Raw genomic sequence first — 22,241 nt, forward strand, 5'->3', positions numbered from 1 at the left:
TCCCCTCAGCCTCCTCTTCTCAAGGCTAAACAACCCCAGCTCTCTCAGCCGCTCCCCGTAAGACTTGTTCTCCATCCTCCTTACCAGCTTCGTTGCTCTTCTCTGGACTCGCTCCAGAGCCTCAACATCCTTCTTGTGGTGAGGGGCCCAGAACTGAACACAGGATTTGAGGAGTGGTCTCACCAGTGCCGAGTACAGAGGGAGAATAACCTCCCTGGACCTGCTGGTCACGCCGTTTCTGATCCAGGCCAAGATGCCATTGGCCTTCTTGGCCACCTGGGCACACTGCTGGCTCATGTTCAGTCGGCTGTCAACCAACACCCCCAGGTCCCTCTCCTCCAGGCAGCTTTCTAGACAGACTTCTCCTAGTCTGTAGCACTGCACAGGGTTGTTGTGCCCCAAGTGCAGGACCCGGCATTTGGCCTTGTTAAACCTCATGCCATTGGACTCAGCCCAGCGGTCCAGCCTGTTCAGATCCCTTTGCAGAGCCTCCATACCCTCCAGCAGATCAACACTTCCACCCAGCTTAGTGTCATCTGCAAACTTGCTAAGGGTGCACTCAATGCCTTCATCCAGGTCATTGATAAAGACCTTGAACAGGGCTGGACCCAGCACTGAGCCCTGGGGAACCCCACTTGTCACTGGCCTCCAGCTGGATTTCACACCATTTACCACCACTCTCTGGGCCTGGTCATTCAACCAGTTTTCCACCCAGGAGAGTGTGCGCCTGTCCAGGCCAGAGGCTGACAGTTTCCCAAGCAGAATGCTGTGAGAAACTGTGTCAAAGGCTTTACTGAAGTCCAAGAAGACCACATCCACAGCCTTTCCCTCATCCAAGAGTCTAGTCACTTGGTCATAGAAGGAGATAGGGTTAGTTTGGCAAGACCTGCCTTTTGTGAACCCGTGTTGACTGGGCTGATCACCTGGTTCTCTTGCAAGTGCTTCATGATAGCACTCAAGATCACCTGCTCCATGACTTTCCCTGGTACTGAGGTCAGACTGACAGGCCTGTAGTGCTCCCGATCCACCTTGTGCCCCTTCTTATAGATGGGCACGACATCAGCCAGCCTCCAGTCCAGTGGTACCTCCCCAGTAATCCAGAACTGCTGGAAGATGATGGAAAGGGGTTTGGCAAGCACATCCGCCAGTTCCCTCAAAACTCTTGGGTGAACTCCATCTGGCCCCATAGACTTGTAGACGTCTAGCCGGGCAAGCAAGTCTCTAACCACCTCCTCTTGGATCGTGGGAACCTCGTTCTGCTCCTCCAACCCCTGGGGTTGTGCACAGAGGGAACAACTTTCCTTCCTATTAAAGACTGAAGCAAAGTAGGCATTGAGTACTTCAGCCTTGTCTTCATCCTCTGTTACTGTTGTTCCCTCTGCATCTAGTAGGGACTGGAGATTCTCCCTAGTCCTCATTTTACTGTTGATATATTTGTAGAAAGATGTTTTATTGTCTTTCACAGACTTGGCCAATCTGATTTCTAATTGGGCCTTAGCCCTCCTGATTTTTTCCCTGCATGTTCTCGCTTCCTCCCTATAGTCCACCCAGGATGCCTGCCCCTTCCACCAAAGCTCATAGACCTCATTTCCAGCTGGTTTTATTTTTTTTGTACTAGCTGTTACACAATTCCACAATATGTCTGCTTCTGGGGAATGGCAGAGTTATTCTGCTAATGATATAGCGACATACATATTCCTGTGTTCTTCACATTATAATTCTATCTGCCTTAGATTTTGGAGACTACTGAACACAACAGTAACATTTAGAACACTTAGCACTTCATTAATATTTGATTGGCACATAATAGCAACTAATACTAAAGAGTATCTAGTTTTGATGTGCATATACCACTAGAAGGTTGGGGTGCTAATCAACTTGTAGAAAGGGAATGTATTTCTGGATGAATAATACTAACAAAATAAATTTATTTTCTATTGGATATACATTTGGCTGAAGACAAGGCAAACAATCCTGTATTTTTGGTATAAATTTCAAATACATTCTTAGTGTGCATTTGAAGAAAGCTATCCTAATGCATCCTTCTGAAGGCTACAAGAGGAGTTGCAAAACTCCCAGACATAGCTCTCAAAACTCAATGAACACACTAAATGGGTTAAAAGGATGGATCGTCTCACTTACTAGTGCTCTTTCCACACCTTATTCAATTTTGCTGCTTGTGTCCAAGTCCAATAGATGATCAAAAAGGGTATTAGCATCTCACTTATCTTTCATTTACATGTAAAATAAATGTGGTAGTACAAAACATATGGGCCAAAGCACCTGCCAGCAAAGCAAAGAGTGTGAAGGTCATTTATAAATGGACCTCAGCATTTGTTTCTATGTTGAAATAACAGTCTGTCAGTCTGGCACTTTTAATTTATCAGTTTCCCTTCCCACCACAGAAGACGTTCAAGATTTAAAAGTGAGGTAGGAAAGTTTGATCCCTCAGAGACTCCTAATTAAGAAAAAATACTGTCCTGGAACACTCAGTTTTAAGTATGTTAGTAGGATTTTATTTCAGGAGGCCTGTATGTGTGTACTCATGTAGGTGGGAGGGTGGGGGAAAAAAAAATACACACAAACCCCGAACTACCATTTCTGGTCTCTCTGAAAAGAAACTATGTAAACTGTTCCTTATCAACAAAACCAAACAAAACAGTCAAAACCAACCAATAGTAACTTCAAAAGTCAAATTGTTGTTCAAGGATATGGATATCAGAGAAACAATTATGTGCTGCATCAGATCATACTTATGTTCCAGATCCTTCCTGAAGTAGCTAACTGACTTCAGCCAGAAGTACTCCTTTCTAATTCAAGGACTGCTGTGTAATTCATTGGTTTGCTCAGCAAAAGCTAAACTTCCTTTTTCTTGTGTCTTACTGACTGCTCATGCAAGTTAGCTGTTATACATACCGGTCTTCTCTTATACACCAGGTATATGAAATGTAAAAGGTTGACAACCAAAAACACAGAATTCCAGATCATTATGTCCAAGGCACAACGGTAGAGTGTAGCCCAAATGATGAACAAAGCACATCCTGTAAAAATTAAAAAAAAAAAAAAAGTTAAATTTCCCTGGAAAATAAACAGATGCATACAAAGCCATCAAGAATGTGTCCACACGCCAAAGCAAAATGTTCTACAAGCTTTACTATAGTTAGGATCCACAGATCAATGCACGCACTGCTAGTATCAGCTAAATCACTACAATGCTACAAACAGCACTAAGAGCAGGTTGGCAGCAGACTGCAGTCCTATTGCATGGGACTGCAATACCGGAGCAACAATAATTCAGATCAGGACTGGGGAAAGCAGAAAGGTGCAGCTCATGATGGCCTGTTACTAAAATGTAGAAATGGAATAGGGGGAAACTGTATCTTAAATACAAAAAACCAAAAACAGCTCAAAACCCCTTTATTACTGGTACTGCATTAGTTAGACAAATAAGAGCCTAGAAATGAATGCTTATTGTTCATATCACTAGCATCCATATCTAACTAGCAAGTAGCAGTTGCACAAAAACCTCGTTAAGTCATACACAGATATTTTTGAAAATTTAAAGGAAGTATCATTGTTTCGTTTTGACAAGGTCACAGCAGAGATCTGTATTGTCTTGTACAGCATCACAGAGAAAATTTCACATGCTTGCCCTTATTTTTAGTTGCTTTGCTTTGAATAATGACAATTGCTTTAAAAGATAAGGCATGCTACATGATTAAGGATTCCATTTTAGCCTACACAGACAATACTTATCAAATGATAGATTATGCACCAGTGAGTCTCTCCCAGGTAACTATGAGCCTACCATAGAATAGAGATGGCTGTGGAGATATATTTTGCCTTAAGTTTCATGTAAAGACAACAAGGAGAAGGTGCCAAATTAGCATCCCTTCTCTCTTTCTCCATGAAGACAATGCTGAATTCATTAACTCTGTATTATCTATTCTGTCTGGGTTGATGACTGGCCAGGCAGCATTTATGTGCAGATCAGAAAAATCTGCACATATTGTGGCTCTTGACTAGCTGGTTAATTGGACTACAAGGGACAGGAGGATATGAGGTCTGGATATGAGCTCTGAAAAGGAGCAATATTGTGGAGCAATACAGAGGTGGGGCAGGGTCAAAGCAAAGGGGACAGACCCCTAGGAACCAGGCTTCATTACTTATGCTGCCTATAGAGTAAATGTGCTTCCAGCTGCCACCTCAGCTTTCAAAACTCTGATTCCATATCTGCTCAAAGTGCAACAAGACCTACTGACCAAAGAGGCAAGCTCAGCAAATGCAGAGCTCCCATTGCTTTTGAAACAAGAACTACACAGACAAAAGGTCTGGCAATGCTCAGACCCTTGGTTCTTGGTGCAGTGCGTTTTAATAAGTTATCCTACAATAGCTATACAAAACAAAAGGCAGGATCAGTGCAAATTCAACCACAGAAGCTCTATCACACAACTGACCTGCTCTGTTATATGAATAAGCTCTATGTTGTTATACACCAGGTTTATCTTTCTTACACTGCAATAACTCGCTACTCCTTCTCCTTTGATCACAAAGACCTCGTCCAACAGAAAGCACAGGGGCTTAGAAACAGCTGTGGGACTGCAGGAGTGTTAAAAGTGGAACTACATTTGCTCAGTCTTGAGTATGCTCAATTTAGTTTTTCCTCTGAAGTCAATTTTTCATGTTGCAAGATGCCTACAGTGGTGGAAGAAACAAATGAATTCAGGAGAATACAGACTGCACTCCGTATGAAAAGCTCGCACTTCTAAATTGGCGATGAAAATAACAGTAAAGAATGCGCTGGCCAACATCAAGCTTCTCAAGGAAAACTTCACCTACTGCAGACATGCTGAGCTAGTGCACCAACCAATACACAGGCTCAGTACTTACTTGATGCCTAAAATTAAGGTCTTATGGATCCATACACTTAACTATAATTTCAAAGTTAATGGATTTTAAGCATCCAGGCAACATCTGAAGTAAGTAGGGTCTACTTGTTTCAAGTTGACATCCTCAGAGGTTTGAAATTGGAAGTCACAAATCTGGTAAATTTTAAGAGCCTAGGCACATACAAACTTTCTAGAAAAGGTAGGTCAGGGCCAGAACAGACCTCCACTTACACCAAAACCACTTTCAACACAGTACAACCACCATGAATATGGGCTGTAATTTCACCACAAGCTGAAGAGACCAGCTTCGTAATGGTCACAAACTGCTACTTCTGCCACCGGAGGGTCGCAAATCTCTGCATAATAATTTTCCTACCTATGGTGAGCAGGCCTCGCAGAAAAATCATATGAAGGTTCAGAGTAGTTGGAATAACCAGTCCAACTGCAAAGCATATATTTGCCATGTGAAAAACAAGATGATGAATTTCTTTCCAGTTTTCACATGCAGTCTCATTGAAAGGCACGAGGGTGGCATTTTTTAATTCTGGAATAAAACCTAGTGGAGTAACACTGAGTGGGGTCATTGATGTAGCATTCATCTTGGAGACTCCTGCAATTAGAGAGAAGAAAAAAAATCACCATGTATTAAACTAAAATATATTAGACATACACATAGATTTTAGGGTTATTTTATCTCTTCCCAGGATATAGTCTCCTATATCATTCAAGGAAAAAAAAATCTACAGATGCTTTGAGAAGATGAGCTCAATCTATAGTTTGGTCATGCTTTACTATCTCCCAATTACTAGGCTTGATGAATGGTATATTTCAAAATTTGGACCATAAGCACATAAACAACACTAGCTACTATGACTGTCATCACTCAGTACAACATCCTACACATTCTTCCGAGTCTTACACAAGTAAACACAGTTCAGTCTACCATTTACTGAATGGGTCTACAATCATAGGCGAAGTAAATATTTAAGAGAACTTAAAAACCAAGATGAGAACTGAAAGATAAAATAAAAAAATAATTTTATGTAGTGTAAGTCTCCGCTACGGCACACAAAGTCATTCTTCTAAATGAGGAATGAAAGGTCTTAAATGAGAAAGGTGTGCTGCTTGGTTGATTTAAAAAACAAAAGCTGACAAAGTATACAAAAATCAAAATGAATGACAATCTCAACTTCTGGCTTTCTTGCATTATTTGCAGGATCATTTAGAGGTCTCCCAAGCCACATATTATATTGCACACATTATCCAAAGTAGACAAAATCAACTCAAACCACTTTAGAGACAGTAAATAAAAACTACTGGCTTTCCTCCCAGTTGATGAGACGCTACCAAATCAGAAAAAGAGTTATGACAAGGTTGCCAGTCTTTCATGGAATTCACTTGGTCTACCTAGTGTGAGCAAACTTGCAAGACCTTTCTTTGTCTGTGGAACTCCTGGAGAAAATGAGACAGATGAAAAAGCTAATAAAAAAAAATACACAAGTTTTCTTGATTGTTGTTGTAATGCTAAATCTAGCATATTTTCCTTTCACGCCAATTAAAAAGAAAAAAAAGAAAAAAATACCTGTGGGCAAATACGTTTCCAATACAAAGTAAAAAAGTCCTACAAAAAAACAAACTACAAAGAGAAACTAGAAGATTTCTAGACACTACCTTTAAAATCTTAAAAGGTGATCTCTCTAGGGAACTGCGGGCAGTGTTGCAAGCACTCCAGAAGGTCTTCTTAACCCTCCAGTTCCCAGCTGGAGGAACACAACTGTTCCTAGGCAGGCTTTCAGAAACATGGGAGAAGCCTGCTTCCAGTGGGGCACATATAGTTGCTGCTGCTAAAGCAGGGGGGGAACCATATGGAGCTCTGCTTGAGTCTTGTTAATGAAATACATACATGTATCATCAAGCAAACAGGCTCCGTAACATACAGTACGGTAGGATTTGCATTCAAATAAATTCTGTAGAGACAGTGCAGGTTCCTGCTGTCTGTGCTTACTAACTGTCATGTAATTCATCTGCTCAGCAGACTTTTGAGTCACAGTTAATACACTCAATATTTCCTGCAGACTGGAATATGCTCAGCATTTCTCTATTATTTGAAAGTTCTTCTTGGGCTGTGAAGTAACCTTGAGTTGCCTCACCCATTCTTTTTATTACTTTCCCCTCTAATCAACTTATGTATAAGGCAAAGCAAGCTGGATGATTTCTGAAATTAATCAGTCTTTTAAACCCCTTTTAAAAGCAGTGAGAAGAAAGAAATCAGAGAGAAAACCTCAATCCTCCGATAGTTCCTAGAGCTTGTCACAGCTAAGGCAACCTGCAGAACATGCAGAGGCATCCTGCAGGATCAAACACTAGCAAGGACATAGTGTACAGAGTCCCCGGACAGAAATTATTTAAAAAACTATACATATCTAAATTTCACCAAAACAAATAGTTCACATTCCTTAAGAGCTCACTTTCCTCTTTTCATCCCTACGTTAGTTATTCACAAAGATTGTGGGTTTTAGCATAAACATATTCTACATTAAATTGTTACCAAAAATCACAGTGCCCAAACAAATACACAATCCAGGTATACATACGGGCACCACCCAAACGTGCTCCTATTTTTCTTCAGTTCTTTCAAGTAAACTTAGCAACAAGAGCCACAAGAGCAGTTCCATTGTCCTGACAAAGCTGCTCACACACAGAGCCGAAGTGTGAGTCTGTACAAGACTGCAGGACTGGCATTTTAACGTGGTTATAAACAGACGGTAAACACTAACTCCGGGTAACTGTGGTTGTGCTCATCTTACCCATATCTCATCACTGTGCTCCTGCTGTTTTCAAACAATATAAACTCCTAACACTGAACAGCAGGATCTCTAGATCTCTTGCAAAAAGTTATCTGAGTTTCTGTTGACATTCACTCTTTCACTGCCTAGTCATCTGCAAAGAAAAGGACTGCTTAACGTGTCTTCATTAGGTAAAAGAACAAGTAAAGACAATCAAACTATCACACAGAATCATAACCACGCATAAGTCCATCAACTCATCTCAAGATCAAAATGGGCTACAAGAGGTATCTTCAGCTGCATTTGATTACAAATCCAAAAAGTCTTCCAGAAGCTTGATTTTTTTCAGAGCAAAATTTTGCACTGTATTCCTGGGAGAACGGAGGCTACTTCACTCTTTTAGACTTGGCTGTGAAGCACCACATAGTTGAAGAGTGGAAACCCAAGGAACCAAATCAAGTGCACAGCGCGTGACAATATCATTCTCCTCACAACTCAGCCAAAACACCGCTCTCTTCCTCAGCCACAGATACTGATGCCACAACCTGCCAGACGTAAACTGGCATAATGGGAAACTGTTTCTCTAGCAAGTGCTGATAAAGTCATTTAAAGACTCTGACAATAAAGTGTCCAGAGTTGTAACAACAGGATGTTTAATGCTTTTAAAGTCTGTGTCACCTACTTAGTTACCTAAATTACAGAATCACAGAATCACTAGGTTGGAAAAGACCCCCAGGATCATCGAGTCCAACCATTCCTATCAATCACTAAGCCATGCCTCTCAACACCCCATCCACCCGTCTTTTAAGCACCTCTAGGGAAGGTGACTCAACCACCTACCTGGGCAGCCTCTGCCAGTGCCTGATGACCCTTTCCATGAAAATTTTTTTTCTGATGTCAAGCCTGAACCTCCCCTGGTGCAGCTTGAGGCCATTCCCCCTTGTCCTGGCCCCTGTCACTTGGGAGAAGAGGCCAGCACCCTCCTCTCTACAACCTCCTTTCAGGTCTCCCCTCAGCCTCCTCTTCTCCAGGCTAAACAACCCCAGCTCTCTCAGCTGTTCCTCATAAGGCCTGTTCTCCACCCTCCTTACCAGCTTCATTGCTCTTCTCTGGACTCACTCCAGAGCCTCAACATCCTTCTTGTGGTGAGGGGCCCAGAACTGAACACAGGATTCGAGGAGCGGTCTCACCAGTGCCGAGTACAGAGGAGAATAACCTCCCTGGCCCTGCTGGTCACGCCATTTCTGATCCAAGCCAAGATGCCATTGGCCTTCTTGGCCACCTGGGCACACTGCTGGCAAATTAGAACGTAGGAACCTATGTCCAGCCACTTCTGTTTTTATAGGCTTTGTCTTTAATATCTCAAAGTTCTTATTCATATAAAAGCTTATACATTTTAGCTGAACTTAATACCCACAAAGAAACATTGCAGCATAGCTAACACACCAGGGAACAGCAGAAAGCTGCACAACTTCTCTGTCATGATGGCATTTTAAAGTTGGCAGAAATAGATTGATGTTATCTGCACAATGACACAAGGACAGATTGTGACAGCGGCTCTGAAGGGGAATGAATTTCAGCTACGAAGACTCCTGGAGAACAAAACAGGCAGGCAGGCAGCGTTATGAGCTCTAACCTAAAATGTTTGTCCATAGATACAACCAGAAAGACAAATATTCAAAATAATAACTGTAATTTTTAAATCCAATTCTTTAGTCCTAATGTTGACTGCTGTCAAATAATACTGAAGAATTAGCAAAATATCTTACATTCAACAGACAAACAGGCAATTGTCATTCCCTACCTTCTGCTATCTCAGAAAGCCAACAATTAATCTTGGAAGTACAGACTCAGGCCTTTAAAACTTTAATTTAGGGTTATATGTGCTAGGGACTAACACCAAGGCTTCAATGTATGAAGACACGTATTAATATCAGAAATTAAAAATGCCACAAACATGGCCAAGTAATTTTGGAAAAATTGGAGAAACAGTGTCAAACGAAATTAAAGCTTTATGGAGCATAAGACAATTAATTAAAATAACATTTTTAATATTCAGTATAGTAATTTTAACTTCACATGAATTTAGATGCACCAAACTAAGAGCTTGAAAACAGCTAATTGAAAACTCAAGCCAATTTGTTGTCCAAACAGGAAAAAAAAGAACAAATATTGAAAAAAACACCACTCAGTGATACTTTATCAGTAAATCTTATAAGTATAGGAAAGCATAAAACCTATTGAGTGTTTTGTGAATAAATTTGAGGGAGAGTTAAGATCACGGTTTTAGGTCTGAAAACACAAATTCACAGAATGTAAGTGAGGTGAGCTTACTCCAGGATCATTCTATGCTCAGGAGATCTTCATGCAACAGGTCAAAGCTCTGAAAGCTGTTCCCAAAAATACTTACTTCCAAAATCTTTAGACACCAACATGCCTTTTAAAGAAATAGGGGTTTATGGGTACCTACTCAACATTCACGTAAGACAGATCATAGAATCATAGAACAACCAGGTTGGAAGAGACCCACCGGATCATCGAGTCCAACCATTCCCATCAAACACTAAACCATGCCCCTTAGCACCTCATCCACCCGTGCCTTAAACACCTCCAGGGAAGGTGAATCAACCACCTCCCTGGGCAGCCTCTGCCAGTGCCCAATGACCCTTTCTGTGAAAAATTTTTTCCTAATGTCCAGCCTAAACCTCCCCTGGCGGAGCTTGAGGCCATTCCCTCTTGTCCTGTCCCTGGTCGCAGATGTAGCAGACAAGAGTTTAAAGCAGTTGGTCGTAGTAGAACAGGCCAGTCAAGCTGATACGGGACAGTGCAGTGTCCCACACATGTCTTCATCCACTTTACTGAGATTATTTGTATCCCACAGTTTTGCTGTTCAACATCACTCAAGTGAACTTCTTAAAGCTTCGCTTGAGCGTGCTCGTATAACTTTAATGTCATGGCAGCTTTATAGTGTGTCATTTATGTAGATGGATTTTGTGAGGAAAAAAAAAAATGGGAAAGAAAGTCCCTGAAGCTCAACAACTTTTTTTTTTCTAAATCATACCTGCAGAACCTTAACTACTTTTCTAAGGTCTTGTAGCACAAAAGCTGCATACAGAATTTAGACTATCAATAACTTCTTTGCTTTTGTGAGCTGAAGATAAACTATTAGCGCTAGCATAATTAAGTTAATTACAGTTTAAGTTACCAATTTCCCTTTTTATAATGAAGTAGGAGTGAATGGCAGAGAGGTGTAAGAAGAGATGCATTTCAATATGCTCTTTGGGGTAAATTAATTTCCATTAAATGCATCATTTAACTGCAGAAATGTCTTAGTCTCATTGTATCATTTGTTCTAGACAAAACTGAACATTTCATTCTGCACCGTTAACCAAAATATCCCTAACTTGGAGAAACACTCTTACACGGGCTTAACATACCAGCAGCACGGCTGTGCTGCCCGTGGAAGTTTGTCGCCTCTGAGCTGGCTCTCCCTGCACATCGCACCGCCCTCGATGCTCAGCGACACCGAGCCGAGGGACGCGGCCACAGCTGTCACCCCGCGGCCCCGCTCGTCACCCCCGGGGCTTCCCTGCAGCCCACAACGCGCAAACACCAACGTTTGGTCAGAAAAAATACAATTAAAAAAACCCCCAAGGAAACAAACCAACAAAGCCCGGGAGGCTATCGGTCCCTGGCCCCGCCGCCCCCGCTCCCCCGGGCCGGGAGCCGCACACACACCGCGCCCGGAGCCACGGGGACCGCGGGACCCGCCGCCCGCGCCCGGGGGAGCCGGACCGGCTCCGTGTATCTGCCCGTCCGCTTGTCTGCCCGTCCGCCTGTCTGTCTGTCCGCCTGTCCGTGTGTCTGTCCGTCCGTCCGTCCGTCTGTCCGCCTGTCTGCCCGTCCGTCCGTCTGTCCGCCTGTCTGCCCGTCCGCCTGTCCGTGTGTCTGCCCGTCCGCCTGTCTGTCCGTTTGCCCATCCGTGTGTCTGCCTGTCCGTCTGTCCGTCCGTGTGTCTGCCCGTCCGTCTGTCCGTCCCTCTGTGTGTCTGCCCGTCCGTCTGTCCGCCTGTCCGTCTGTCTGTCCGTCCATGTGTCTGCCCGTCCGTCTGTCTGTCTGTCCGTCTGTCTGTCCGTCCGTGTGTCTGCCCGTCCGCCTGTCCGTCCGTCTGTCCGTGTGTCCACCCGTCCGTGTGTCCGTGTGTCTGCCCGTCCACCTGTCTGTCCATCTGTCTGTCTGTCCGTTTGCCCAACCGTGTGTCAGTGTGTCTGCCCGTCCGCCTGTCTGTGTATCTGCCCGTCCGCCTGCCTGTCCGTCTGTCCGTGTGTCTGCCCGTCCGTCTGCCTGTGTGTCCATCCGTGCATGTGCCTGCCCGTCCGTCTGTCCGTTTGTCTGTGTGCCTGCCCATCCGTGCGTCCCTCTCTCCCTGCCCGCGGGTCTCTCTCTTGCTCGGTGTGTCTCTCCGTCCGTGTGCCCCTCTCTCTCCCGTGTGTCCATCCGTCCGGCGCCACCATGGCCCATGGCCCATCGCCCGTCCCCCCTCCCGGCTCTCCCCCTTTACCTGCCCCGCGCTCCCGGACGAAGTTCCCGGCTCGGACCCGCGTCCCGCCGCGCGGCCGCCGTGACTAAAATAGGCATCGTGCCGGGAGCCCTGCAGCGCGCAGGCGCGGCCGCCAGGGGGCGGCGGGTCGGGCCCGCCCGGGTGTCTCCCGGCGCCCCCTCGGGTCCCGCCGCGGGTGCGGGGCGGCGCTCGGCCTCGGCCCCGGGGCGCTCGGAGCCTCCGCTCGCCGTGGGGGGAGCGCGGAGCTGCGCTTCGCGGGGGTTAAACCGGGAAGAGCCGAGTTCTCCCCTGAGGGAGCGGCGAGCGGCGTTTCCCCTACATGGTGAGCCGAGGAGCCACAATAGCCTTTGCGAAACCTGCTCTTCTCGGCTTGGCACCTGCTGCGGTTGCTTTGTCGCCAGTGTCACGTTCAAGAAATGTCACCGAGTTTGCTCCTGTGGCTGCGTGACAGCTCCCAGAAGCGGTGCTGCAGGTGGCACTGCCTCTGTGTCCCCCCCCCCAGCCCCCGTGAGCAGCCACCGAGCCGGGATGGCGACATGCGGCATCCAGGCCTGAAAGGCACTGAGGGTACAGCCTGTGGGAGACCCAGCCCATCCTAAAACCTGACTGTCGGTGATAGAGGAGGACAGCAAAAGAAAAAAATCTCTTTCTGTATATCATAGAACCACCAGGTTGGAAAGAACCCACTGGATCATTGACTCCAACCATTCCTATCAAACACTAAACCATGTCCCTCAGCACCTCATCCACCCGTCCCTTAAACACCTCCAGGGAAGGGGACTCAACCAGCTCCCCAGACATCCCGTTCCAGTGTCCCATGACCCTTTCTGTGAGAAATATTTTCCTAACATCCAGCCTGAACCTCCCCTGGCAGAGCTTGAGGCCATTCCCTCTTGTCCTGTCAATACATATATTCTGATGAGTTACCTACAAAGTGGTTAGGTTGCTTTTTTTTTTTTCGATGGCCAAGAGCATATGGTCACCATTATACTTAAATATTTTCTGAAAGAATACAGGATCCTGAATAATTTTTTAACTAAATGCTTATACATGTGTTATGTACATAACATCATGTGAAACCTGGATCATTCCAGTGATGTGTGCCATGTGAGTAGGGTATTTATGAATCCTGCTGCCTCTTTTTTCAGAACATATCATGAATTTATGAGGAAGGACTTAGTTTGGGACTGTTTCTTCTGGCCAGTCATTCTTACAGATGTACTCACTCTTTCCCGAGGTAGGCAGGGTAAGTGAGGTGGGAAAGGGCAGGAAGGGCAATTCAGGATAGCGTGGCCACAGAAACAGCCACAAGAGGTAGCATCTAAGCCTCTGTTTGAGATTGATAGTACTAAGTCATGGTTGCTGGAGCAAAAGCCAAGTACCTTCCAAAAGCAGCACATAACAGCCTGTCAGTGAGCTCCTATCCAAATCTAGACCAACACGTAAGCATTTCCCAGCACATTACTGAATGCTATGCATTGGAGAAAACTGTTTTTCTGTACTAGTTGTCCCTTTATGGAGTCTTTGTACTTCTCTCATTACCCACCAGTCTTCTCTTTTTTTGTGGAGAGCCTTGGTGGTAAACACTATCCATTTAGCCCAACAGTGAAAATCCTACTTAGGAAAGCTCAGTAATGAACTAATTATATTTGTAGCCATGTGAAGGTGTAGAACTTCACGTAGATTGCAGCTAGTCTCTTGGGATCTTTATATTTCAGTATATTCATGATTAAATGTAATTTCTTGTGTGCAGTGGAGTGGCAAGAACCAAGGCTGCATGGGCAACATAGATGGTGGTAGCTAGTACAGCTGCCAGCAGAAAGAGAGAAACGAGGGAGGAGCTGAGAGCTACCTCTGTGTCTTGGCCCTTCAGGAGGACCATAAGCAGATGAAGGGTGTAGACATGATTCTGATGGGCTCAGCCTTGCACTGTGGGGTGCATCCACACGTAGAAGAAAAACCTTACTTTCTCTAATAGAATGACTAGCATCAATTTTATATAAGCAATGGCACATAGTCCTATGCAGCTATTAATGGCTGTTAATTTTAGCAACCTCCCAGTACCTGAAAGGGGGTCTACAAGAAAGCTGGGAGGGACTATTCACAAAGGCTTGTAGTGATAGAATGAGGGGGAATGGGTATAAACTGGAGAGGGGCAGATTTAGACTAGGCATAAGGAGGAATCTCTTCACCATGAGAGCGGTGAGGCGCTGGAATGGGTTGCCCAGGGAAGTTGTGGCTGCCCCATCCCTGGAGTTGTTGAAGGCCAGGTTGGATGGGGCCTTGGGCAGCCTGATCTAATGGGATGTCCCTAATCTGACAGAAGCAAGAGATAAAAACTGTTCACATCTACACTGATGAGAAGTTGGCTTCAAACAGCCAGATTAGTTTTTAGAGATTTGTGTTGAATTGATACAGTTTGTTAGCAAACTATTACAGCTTTTCATTGATGCAGACTTTCTCTCTGCCTTGTTTCTCCCTCTTGCTATTGAAGTCTTGATAGCTTAAGTGCTTTTTCCCATTATTTACTATTTTCCAAAATAATGGTCCACAGTAGAAAATGACACATGGATGTTGCAAATTGCTCGGTCTTGTTCCTTATCTCCATTGACTTGCTTTGTGATCTCTTGAGAGTATACCCTAGCCTCTTGATGCCTGGCTGTTCTCCTGTATTGCAGGGAAAACAAGGCACACTGATGATGCAGGCAGATGTTGCTCAGTGGAGGTCAGGCAGGAGTTCAGAAGCAGAGCTGAGACCAGAGCCTCCCTCTCTTGCTTCTCAGTTCAGCTGAGACGGGCACTGAAAGACTTCATTAAGTAGACGATAAAGTAACTTTTTGTAAAATTGCAAGCACTCTGCCTCTTCCAAGAGAGAGCCCGATTCTGCAGCCTTTTTTAGGCAAAGTTTTCGCTAAAGAGAACAAATGCTTTGTATTCGGAATCCCAGATGTGCCAGGCTGACAGGGCTATTTTCGGACAATGGTGAGATCTATGAAATGTTTCCATTTATAGTTTTAGGAAGTGTACTCGGCATCTACAGGCTAAAAGATGCCTGCTCTAAACTAATCTTTTAAACTCCCTCTTTAGACAATGCGAGGGGGCTCTTTTAGAAAGTAATTAATCCTCTGTGTGTTTGACAACTGTCTGGAGTGGAACAAAATATGCTGGCATAGTTCAGAAGTGCCCCATATCAGTGAGACAGATACCATCCTACATGCTGACATTATGTGCTGTAAAACTGAAAAATTACACATATTTTCCATTGAAAAAAATTATTTATTCGGGGTTTGCCTGAAAGCATCCTTGAGAATTATGTTTTATTAGAAGGAATTTGTTTTGAAGAGGTTGTGAACGATAAATACTCTCTCAGCTCTTTCATATTCTGGTGGACTTTTACCTCCAGACCCTCCAACAGCTACTTTCTGATGTATCGCAATATAATCTGGCAATTTGTGTCATGCTGCAGCTGCAGCAATGGCTTCTTCTGTTTATACAAGAAGGGCTGTCTGTTTGTGAACTCCATTGAACCAGAGATATAAAACATATACCGGAGCTTCCAAGTATCTGACTGATAATGGAGTAATTGTTTATTGAGAACGTAGAGCCAGGATTCTTCTAAATTGATCTGTCAGAGCATCCAATTTCTAACAGATGTACTGGTAGATAGCTGTAGATGTTTATGCAAAGGGTACCTGATCCTGAGGTGTAAAATTGTTTGCTATTAAAGTTATAAAAGCTGTGCACAGTAAACAATTTAGTCATTCCAACTTAGCAATTATCCCTGTTCCTAAATTATACATGAGCAGTCTCCTGCTGACAATTTAATTTGTATGTTTATTATTTGAAATTGCTCAGTGAGCGACTATTTTGAATATACGTGAGCCTATGATCTGCTTGCAAGTGCATTTCCTGAGACTGCTGCTGGAAGGGTCTGTTCCACTTGCTCTTGCTCTACCTAAATCATGTGGTTCTCCCCCCAAAAGGAGAGCTGCTATGAACTAGATTGGATTTTCTAAGGCTGGAGTCATGGTGTACCTGTCACAGCCCTACCGGAGCAGCTTGCTAACAGTGGTGGGGAAGAATGAGGAGCCTGCTCAAGTATGTGGAAACAGAGGGGTACCAGGGACAGGTTTTGAGCACTGTCCAGGACTCAAGTTGCTATCAACATGTTGGTTTTAGTTAATGTGAAGCAGCTCTTGCTTCCCACATCACTGGAAGACAATTAAATGCATCACATCTGCCCCCTCACTTGGTGACAGCCCATTTCTTAGGGGTCCCCACAACAGCAGATTTGGCAGCGTTGTTTGAACTGGCTGTGATTTTATTGTTCCCTTTTTGGACAACTTCCACGCACAAAGAAATTTCAAAATGATCATGCAAAGACATCGGTGCTAATCTTGAAGTAAATTCATCTCAGTCGCAGCTCACAATGTTCTCTCTGCAGACACCTTTGTGAATTTATATGAGCCTATGTGAGCATACATATAAAACAAAAGAACTGCAAATACTGTCAGGGTAGTGTTATTTTGAGATAAAACGAGAACTAAATAACAAGAGTTTAACATATCCAGAAGAACAGAGAGAACTTTAAAACTTGAGGAAGGAGGACAAAGAGAAATTGAAGGGAAGGCATGAGATGAGTCTACAGGACTATTTAAACGAGCGTCAGGGAAATCATGTAGGCTACGAGAATGAAAATGCTCTGTACACTGAGGGGGGAAGAAAAGATAAATAGATTAGCTCAGAGGAACTGTGAATCTGTATGAGGTAGCTTTTTTAAAAACATTATTTTTATTTTTTTTGTAAAAAGACAGAAGACGGCAAGAGTATTTGGAGGGAGAAAATGGATAATCCCATAAAAAAGCATAGCGGGGAAGTACATAAGCTAAAATAAAGGCTAGGAACAGAAGTTCAGGAGCAAAAATCAAACCAGGAATGCACATTTGGTCCAAATGCATAGAAAGAGGTTGATGTAGCCCAAGTATTGAGAAGGAACATTTTATGCACTTGATGGGATTAGCAGTCCTAAACAATTTGTGTTTGAAATACTCCTTGTTTTGAGCATAAACCTCAAGGAGATAATAGGCACCCAATTTCTGGATTAGCTGCTTTCTCTACAATTTCAGAAGGGTCAGCATCAAACAGTCACTAAGAAGCATCTGGTCCATCCCAAGTGTGCTGCTTTGTATATCCAGATGTTGGACTTCAGCTGTGCATATTGTAAATGACTATCAAAATGTGTGCAGAGTTATAACATACCTCAACTGCTTCTTACCACTGTTTGAGTAATCCATGAGACTAAAGACAAATACAGAATTAAAAAAAAATAGTTTTCCTCTAATCTCAATGAATAAATAAGACCAGTCTTCTGAGGAATATTTATTATACTACTTTGTTTGGTAAAGAAAAAAATCAACGAAGAAAATCCTATTATATAAGGTTAAAAACAGGGATACAGACTGCAAAAAACATACAGATATTAGATATATAGGATTATTGCTTCTGCATGTAGTATTATCTTAAGTACATATACCACTGTATAAAGCAGTTTAAGAACTAAACCGACAAAGGCTACGGTAGAGAGAAAAGCAAAAATAATTTGTAAACTCAAGAAGAGTATAAAGAAAGGTTTATGCTCCATATCTGATTTCAGAATACCAGTATTCATTGTATTTTTTCCTTACTAGTCATTAGTCCTTAGTTCTTTAAAATACGAACATATATACTGGAAGAGACACTGTTTTTTTGAAAAGCCATAACCAAACAAGAAAATGGAGACCCAGTAAAAAAATCAGAGTGAGGTGCTGTATGACTGGTTTTTACGAAGTATTCCCATTCACCTCAGCAGGGATATCTGCTTAAAAATATCATCTGAGAGGTCCCAACCTTTCTATAAATGAAAACACTACTGTTTTGCTTCATATTCATAATAAGTATTCAAAAAAAATTATCTAAGCTAAATCTCTTTGTAAAATAGAATACCTGCTACAACTGGATTCAGTAAAAGGTTTAAGGCTTTTAAGATAAGCAAGTTAAATGAACAAAGAGTGGTAAGGATTTCCAGCAATTTTATGGTAACTGCTGATACTCATCTTTGTGTGTCCTAGCAGATGTGAACTGGCTTGCCTCAGTTTTGTTACAGGATAAGTTATGTTGTATTTACCTCAGTGTAAGACTATGGGAAGACACAGGATCATACCTAATGTGTTTTAAATCCATCCCATAGCTTTCCTGCCTGTATCCCAGCCTTGTAGCCATGTCCTACAGTTGGCCCCTGGAAGTCCAGACCCAACACTGGGTATTTAGATTGTCCTATACCCTTCTTAGAAGTCCCTAAAACACACACCTGAGAAACACTAAGCAGAGATGTGTGCCTCACTTCCATTGACCCCACACTCCAGCAGGCTACTGGATGCTCAAGATCATCCAGTCAGAGTCCCTAAATGGGAACATGGTGCCACTCACCTCCTTTCACAGAACTGAGATGCTCTCCTATGATGTACAGTTGTTATGGAAGGTGATGATGCGCCCCATTTCTGTACAGTGACATAGTTAGAACATTTATACATGAAATAGGATTTTTGGCTTCGGTATCTTTCTCAGCACAAGGTACCTTATCTCTAGAAAATTATTATACCCCCCAGACTTTAGACAACTTTGGGTGGAGAGTTACTAGTGCATAACAAAACTACGAGATTCGTGGCTAAAATAGTTATTTACCACTGTTATTTTAGTGCAGCTGCTTGTTTATATGGCTTTAGTGTAAAAGTTCTTAATCATTTGTCTTTTATCACTGTTTACCTTCAAAATCCCAATGAGGAAGGGAAATAATGCTGTCCCCCCAATACACTAGATCCCTTAAATTAGGAACTGTGGTGGAACTGGTGACTGAATAAAATTGCCTGTGAATTCAGGCAGAAGAATAACTGCTATAAAATTCTTCTGCTCCCACAAGCTCTTGGGAATATCCCATTTTTTTTTCCAGTCAGTGACAACGTTTAACAACATTTGCTGCGTGCAGAGTGATGATTTCAGTCTAAACCCTCTGCTGGCAGAACCACCTGCAAAGCTACCCTCTAAAAGGGCTTTGTGTGCCATGATTTGGGACGTGACCTCAAATCTTAGGGCTTGCACACAATGTCCTTGTGCTGCCTTTCTCCTACGCCCTCCCAAATTAACTCTTGATTCACATGGTAGAATTAGAGTAAGCAGAAACTGCAGAGAAAAGTCTACGAAAAATTAAAGTTAATATGAAATAGACACAAAAAAAAGGTGCTTTCCCTTGGGAACCCTGAACTTAATTATATTTTTATGCATATTAATGTAATCAGAGTAAGCATTTTCAAGAGGGATTAACAAATCAGCTTAATGAAGGTATTTATTTTGTTGTGCTGTAAAAAAAAGATATGTTATACAGTAATACTTTCGGGCAAGAAAATGCATTCAGTTATTACAGGCATAGAAAGAAAAATACTTAATCCATTAGTCTCTAAATTCAGCAGATAAATATTAATCTTTTTCCTTTCTGTTTAAATGGTTTTCTTCTATCTAAATACCTATGGATCAGTTTCACTTTTAATACTTGGTTTGAAAGACCTGTTTATATGAGCAGCACAACAATGAATTTTAATTTTTCATGTATTTTGAGCCCAAATACGTCATATTTATTATTCAAAATAATCGAAAAATGTAGAGCACTTTTTTTTCTGGAAATGTAGCATCAACATATTATTTAATTACTGCAAGCATATGCCTTTTTTGTGGTGTCGCAAAACTATACAATTTCATCCAAGAATATATTCAGCTTTGCCAGCTTTATCCTAGCAGAGGTCAGATATCTGTATGTATAGTTTGCCATCATTCTTTCCATTACTGAGGTTCTTTTGATCACTGTCACATTTACTGGTTTGTTGCAGGGTAATTAACTCCTGAAAGTCGAGGACTGGCATGGACCACATCATCACGCCCAGCCTCTATTATTATAGAATAATCTTCGACTAAGCACTCACAAGTAGCCTCATGTAGCATTAGTAGTTACTGTAGTACACTGGGGTGCCTTCTCTCTGGTAATTCTGTAGCTTTGAGTAAAGTTGCATAACGGAGTTATAAGACTGGTTAGAATCTGTTACTTACTCATACCACTAGTAGTTAATCAAGTACTACCTAATGAAAGAATTGCAGGGCCAGTCCCATGCTTAGTTAAGGACTTTTTTTTGATCTGCTAAAGAAGCACAGCCAGCCTGCCACTGGCCCCTTTAAGTACTAGAAGGCCACAATAAGGTCTCCCCAGAACCTTCTCTTCTCTAGGTGGAACAACCCCAACTCTGTATATGGGTGTGTATGATAGCACTAAAGATTGTATTATTTCACTGACATCAGTCTGAAGGCTTCTTTACTTAGGTACATTATAGTGCTTTCCCAAACTTTGGCTTGAGTCACATACCAGGACATACTTTATAGTACATTTTAAAGGCGCTGTCAAAATCAAAATAAATGGGGGAAAAGGGGGTTAAGAGGACTTGCTGTCTCACCTCCAGCCCTTGTGTATGTACTTATATTACTGTAGATACACATGCCCCGAATTCTACAGCTGAACTGTTCTGCTAGTCGTGACTCAACCAGATGCTGGAAAACCAGAAACAATTTTTTAAAAGTGACTCAAAGCTCAAAAAGCATAGTAACAAAAGCTAAACAAGATTATCTAAAAGTATCATAGAATCATAGAGTTACCAGGTTGGAAGAGACCCACCGGATCATCGAGTCCAACCATTCCTATCAATCACTAAACCATGTCCCTCAGCGCCTCGTCCACCCATCCCTTAAACACCTCCAGGGTTCAGATATTGACTCAGTCATGTCCTAGTAGAGATTTCTGATAGTAAGAAAAGCACCACTGAGGACTGTGTCTGGAAACCAGACTGAAACCAAGGCATGCACCTGTTTACAAAGAAGAAAAAAATCCCAAATCATGTAATGAAGTACCCATTACACCAGAGCAGTTACCTTTCTAAGCAGCATGCTATAGTCTAAATGGCATATGTATACTTGATACAGAAGGCAGGCAAGACTTCTTAGTCTTATTTTGAAGGTCAAGATGATCATACTACTTTATTAAATGCTGACTCTATTTAGGTTAAGGCAAGTTGCCTTGAATATCTGGGGCAAGCTTATATAATCAAGAAAACTTGAGGAGAACATTAATCTATGAGTTATGATCCATTTAATTCTAGAAGAATATATCTTTTATATCTCTAGACTATAATCTTTTTGTTTGTAGACAACACAAAACATTAAGCATAAACTTCATATTGGTCCAACACATTATAGCACAAGAGATTTATAAATTCATGTTATTTTATCAGAATGAGAGACAGGAAGCTATTTTTAACTCACCTGTTAAAAAACAGCGTAAGATTCTCAGCACATGGCATGTTCACCAGGAGCAGCTCATCCAGGTGAAGCGTAGCAGGGATCACAAAGCAAAACCTAAGTGATAACATGATGCCCTTCCTACTTACCTTTGGCACTCGGCGCCACCAACAAGTAAGACATGATAATAATCACAGTGCTGAAGTTATGTGAAAATATCCATGCCGAGTCATGCCAAGGGGTCAGGTAGCCTGCTGTCCTGTCCCCTAACTGTGAAAAGTACAGGAAGGGAGCATACACTGCTCTATGACCTTCGTACACACTGCCAGCCTCTGGCACCTTGTGCCTTGTTTTCCGTGCCAGTCTTTAATAGCTATCAATGAACCCTCTGTTTGCATTTCTTCGATTCTCTTTTGACCACAACAGAGTAGCTTTGTGACTCAGGGACTTCACACATTAAGTAGTACATACAGAATACATCATGTGGAAGGGTCATTAGAAGGATGTGGGGATTATCACGTTGCATGCTATGGTACTTATGTTTGGCAGATTTTCTTCTTTGAGAGAGGAACATAAAGCTAAAAGCAAAACTCATACATTATTTGCTCTACGGTGAAGGTCCTTCAAACATGTAGC

At 42.6% G+C, this 22,241-nt stretch overlaps 1 protein-coding gene across 4 annotated transcripts in view; it reads right to left on the reverse strand.

The window, feature by feature from the left end:
- The window catches only part of LOC138717808 (blood vessel epicardial substance), a 28,450-nt gene extending 20,732 nt beyond the window's left edge, over positions 1 to 7,718 (reverse strand). For 2 of the 4 annotated variants that reach the window (XM_069851666.1, XM_069851665.1), the window contains exons 1-3: positions 7,697 to 7,717; positions 5,266 to 5,499; positions 2,917 to 3,041 (exon numbers count right to left, since the gene is read on the reverse strand). In XM_069851666.1, coding sequence (XP_069707767.1) covers positions 2,917 to 3,041; positions 5,266 to 5,499; positions 7,697 to 7,700 — 363 coding nt within the window. In that variant the 5' untranslated portion in view covers positions 7,701 to 7,717. Of the gene's footprint in view, positions 1 to 2,916; positions 3,042 to 5,265; positions 5,500 to 7,696 lie in introns of all 4 variants that reach the window. The other 2 variants (XM_069851663.1, XM_069851664.1) reach the window with 2 other exon arrangements.
- Positions 7,719 to 22,241: the final 14,523 nt, after the last annotated feature.

The sequence above is a fragment of the Phaenicophaeus curvirostris genome, chromosome 2 (assembly GCF_032191515.1).
Source record: "Phaenicophaeus curvirostris isolate KB17595 chromosome 2, BPBGC_Pcur_1.0, whole genome shotgun sequence".
In the NCBI taxonomy this organism is placed as follows: Eukaryota; Metazoa; Chordata; class Aves; order Cuculiformes; family Cuculidae; genus Phaenicophaeus; species Phaenicophaeus curvirostris.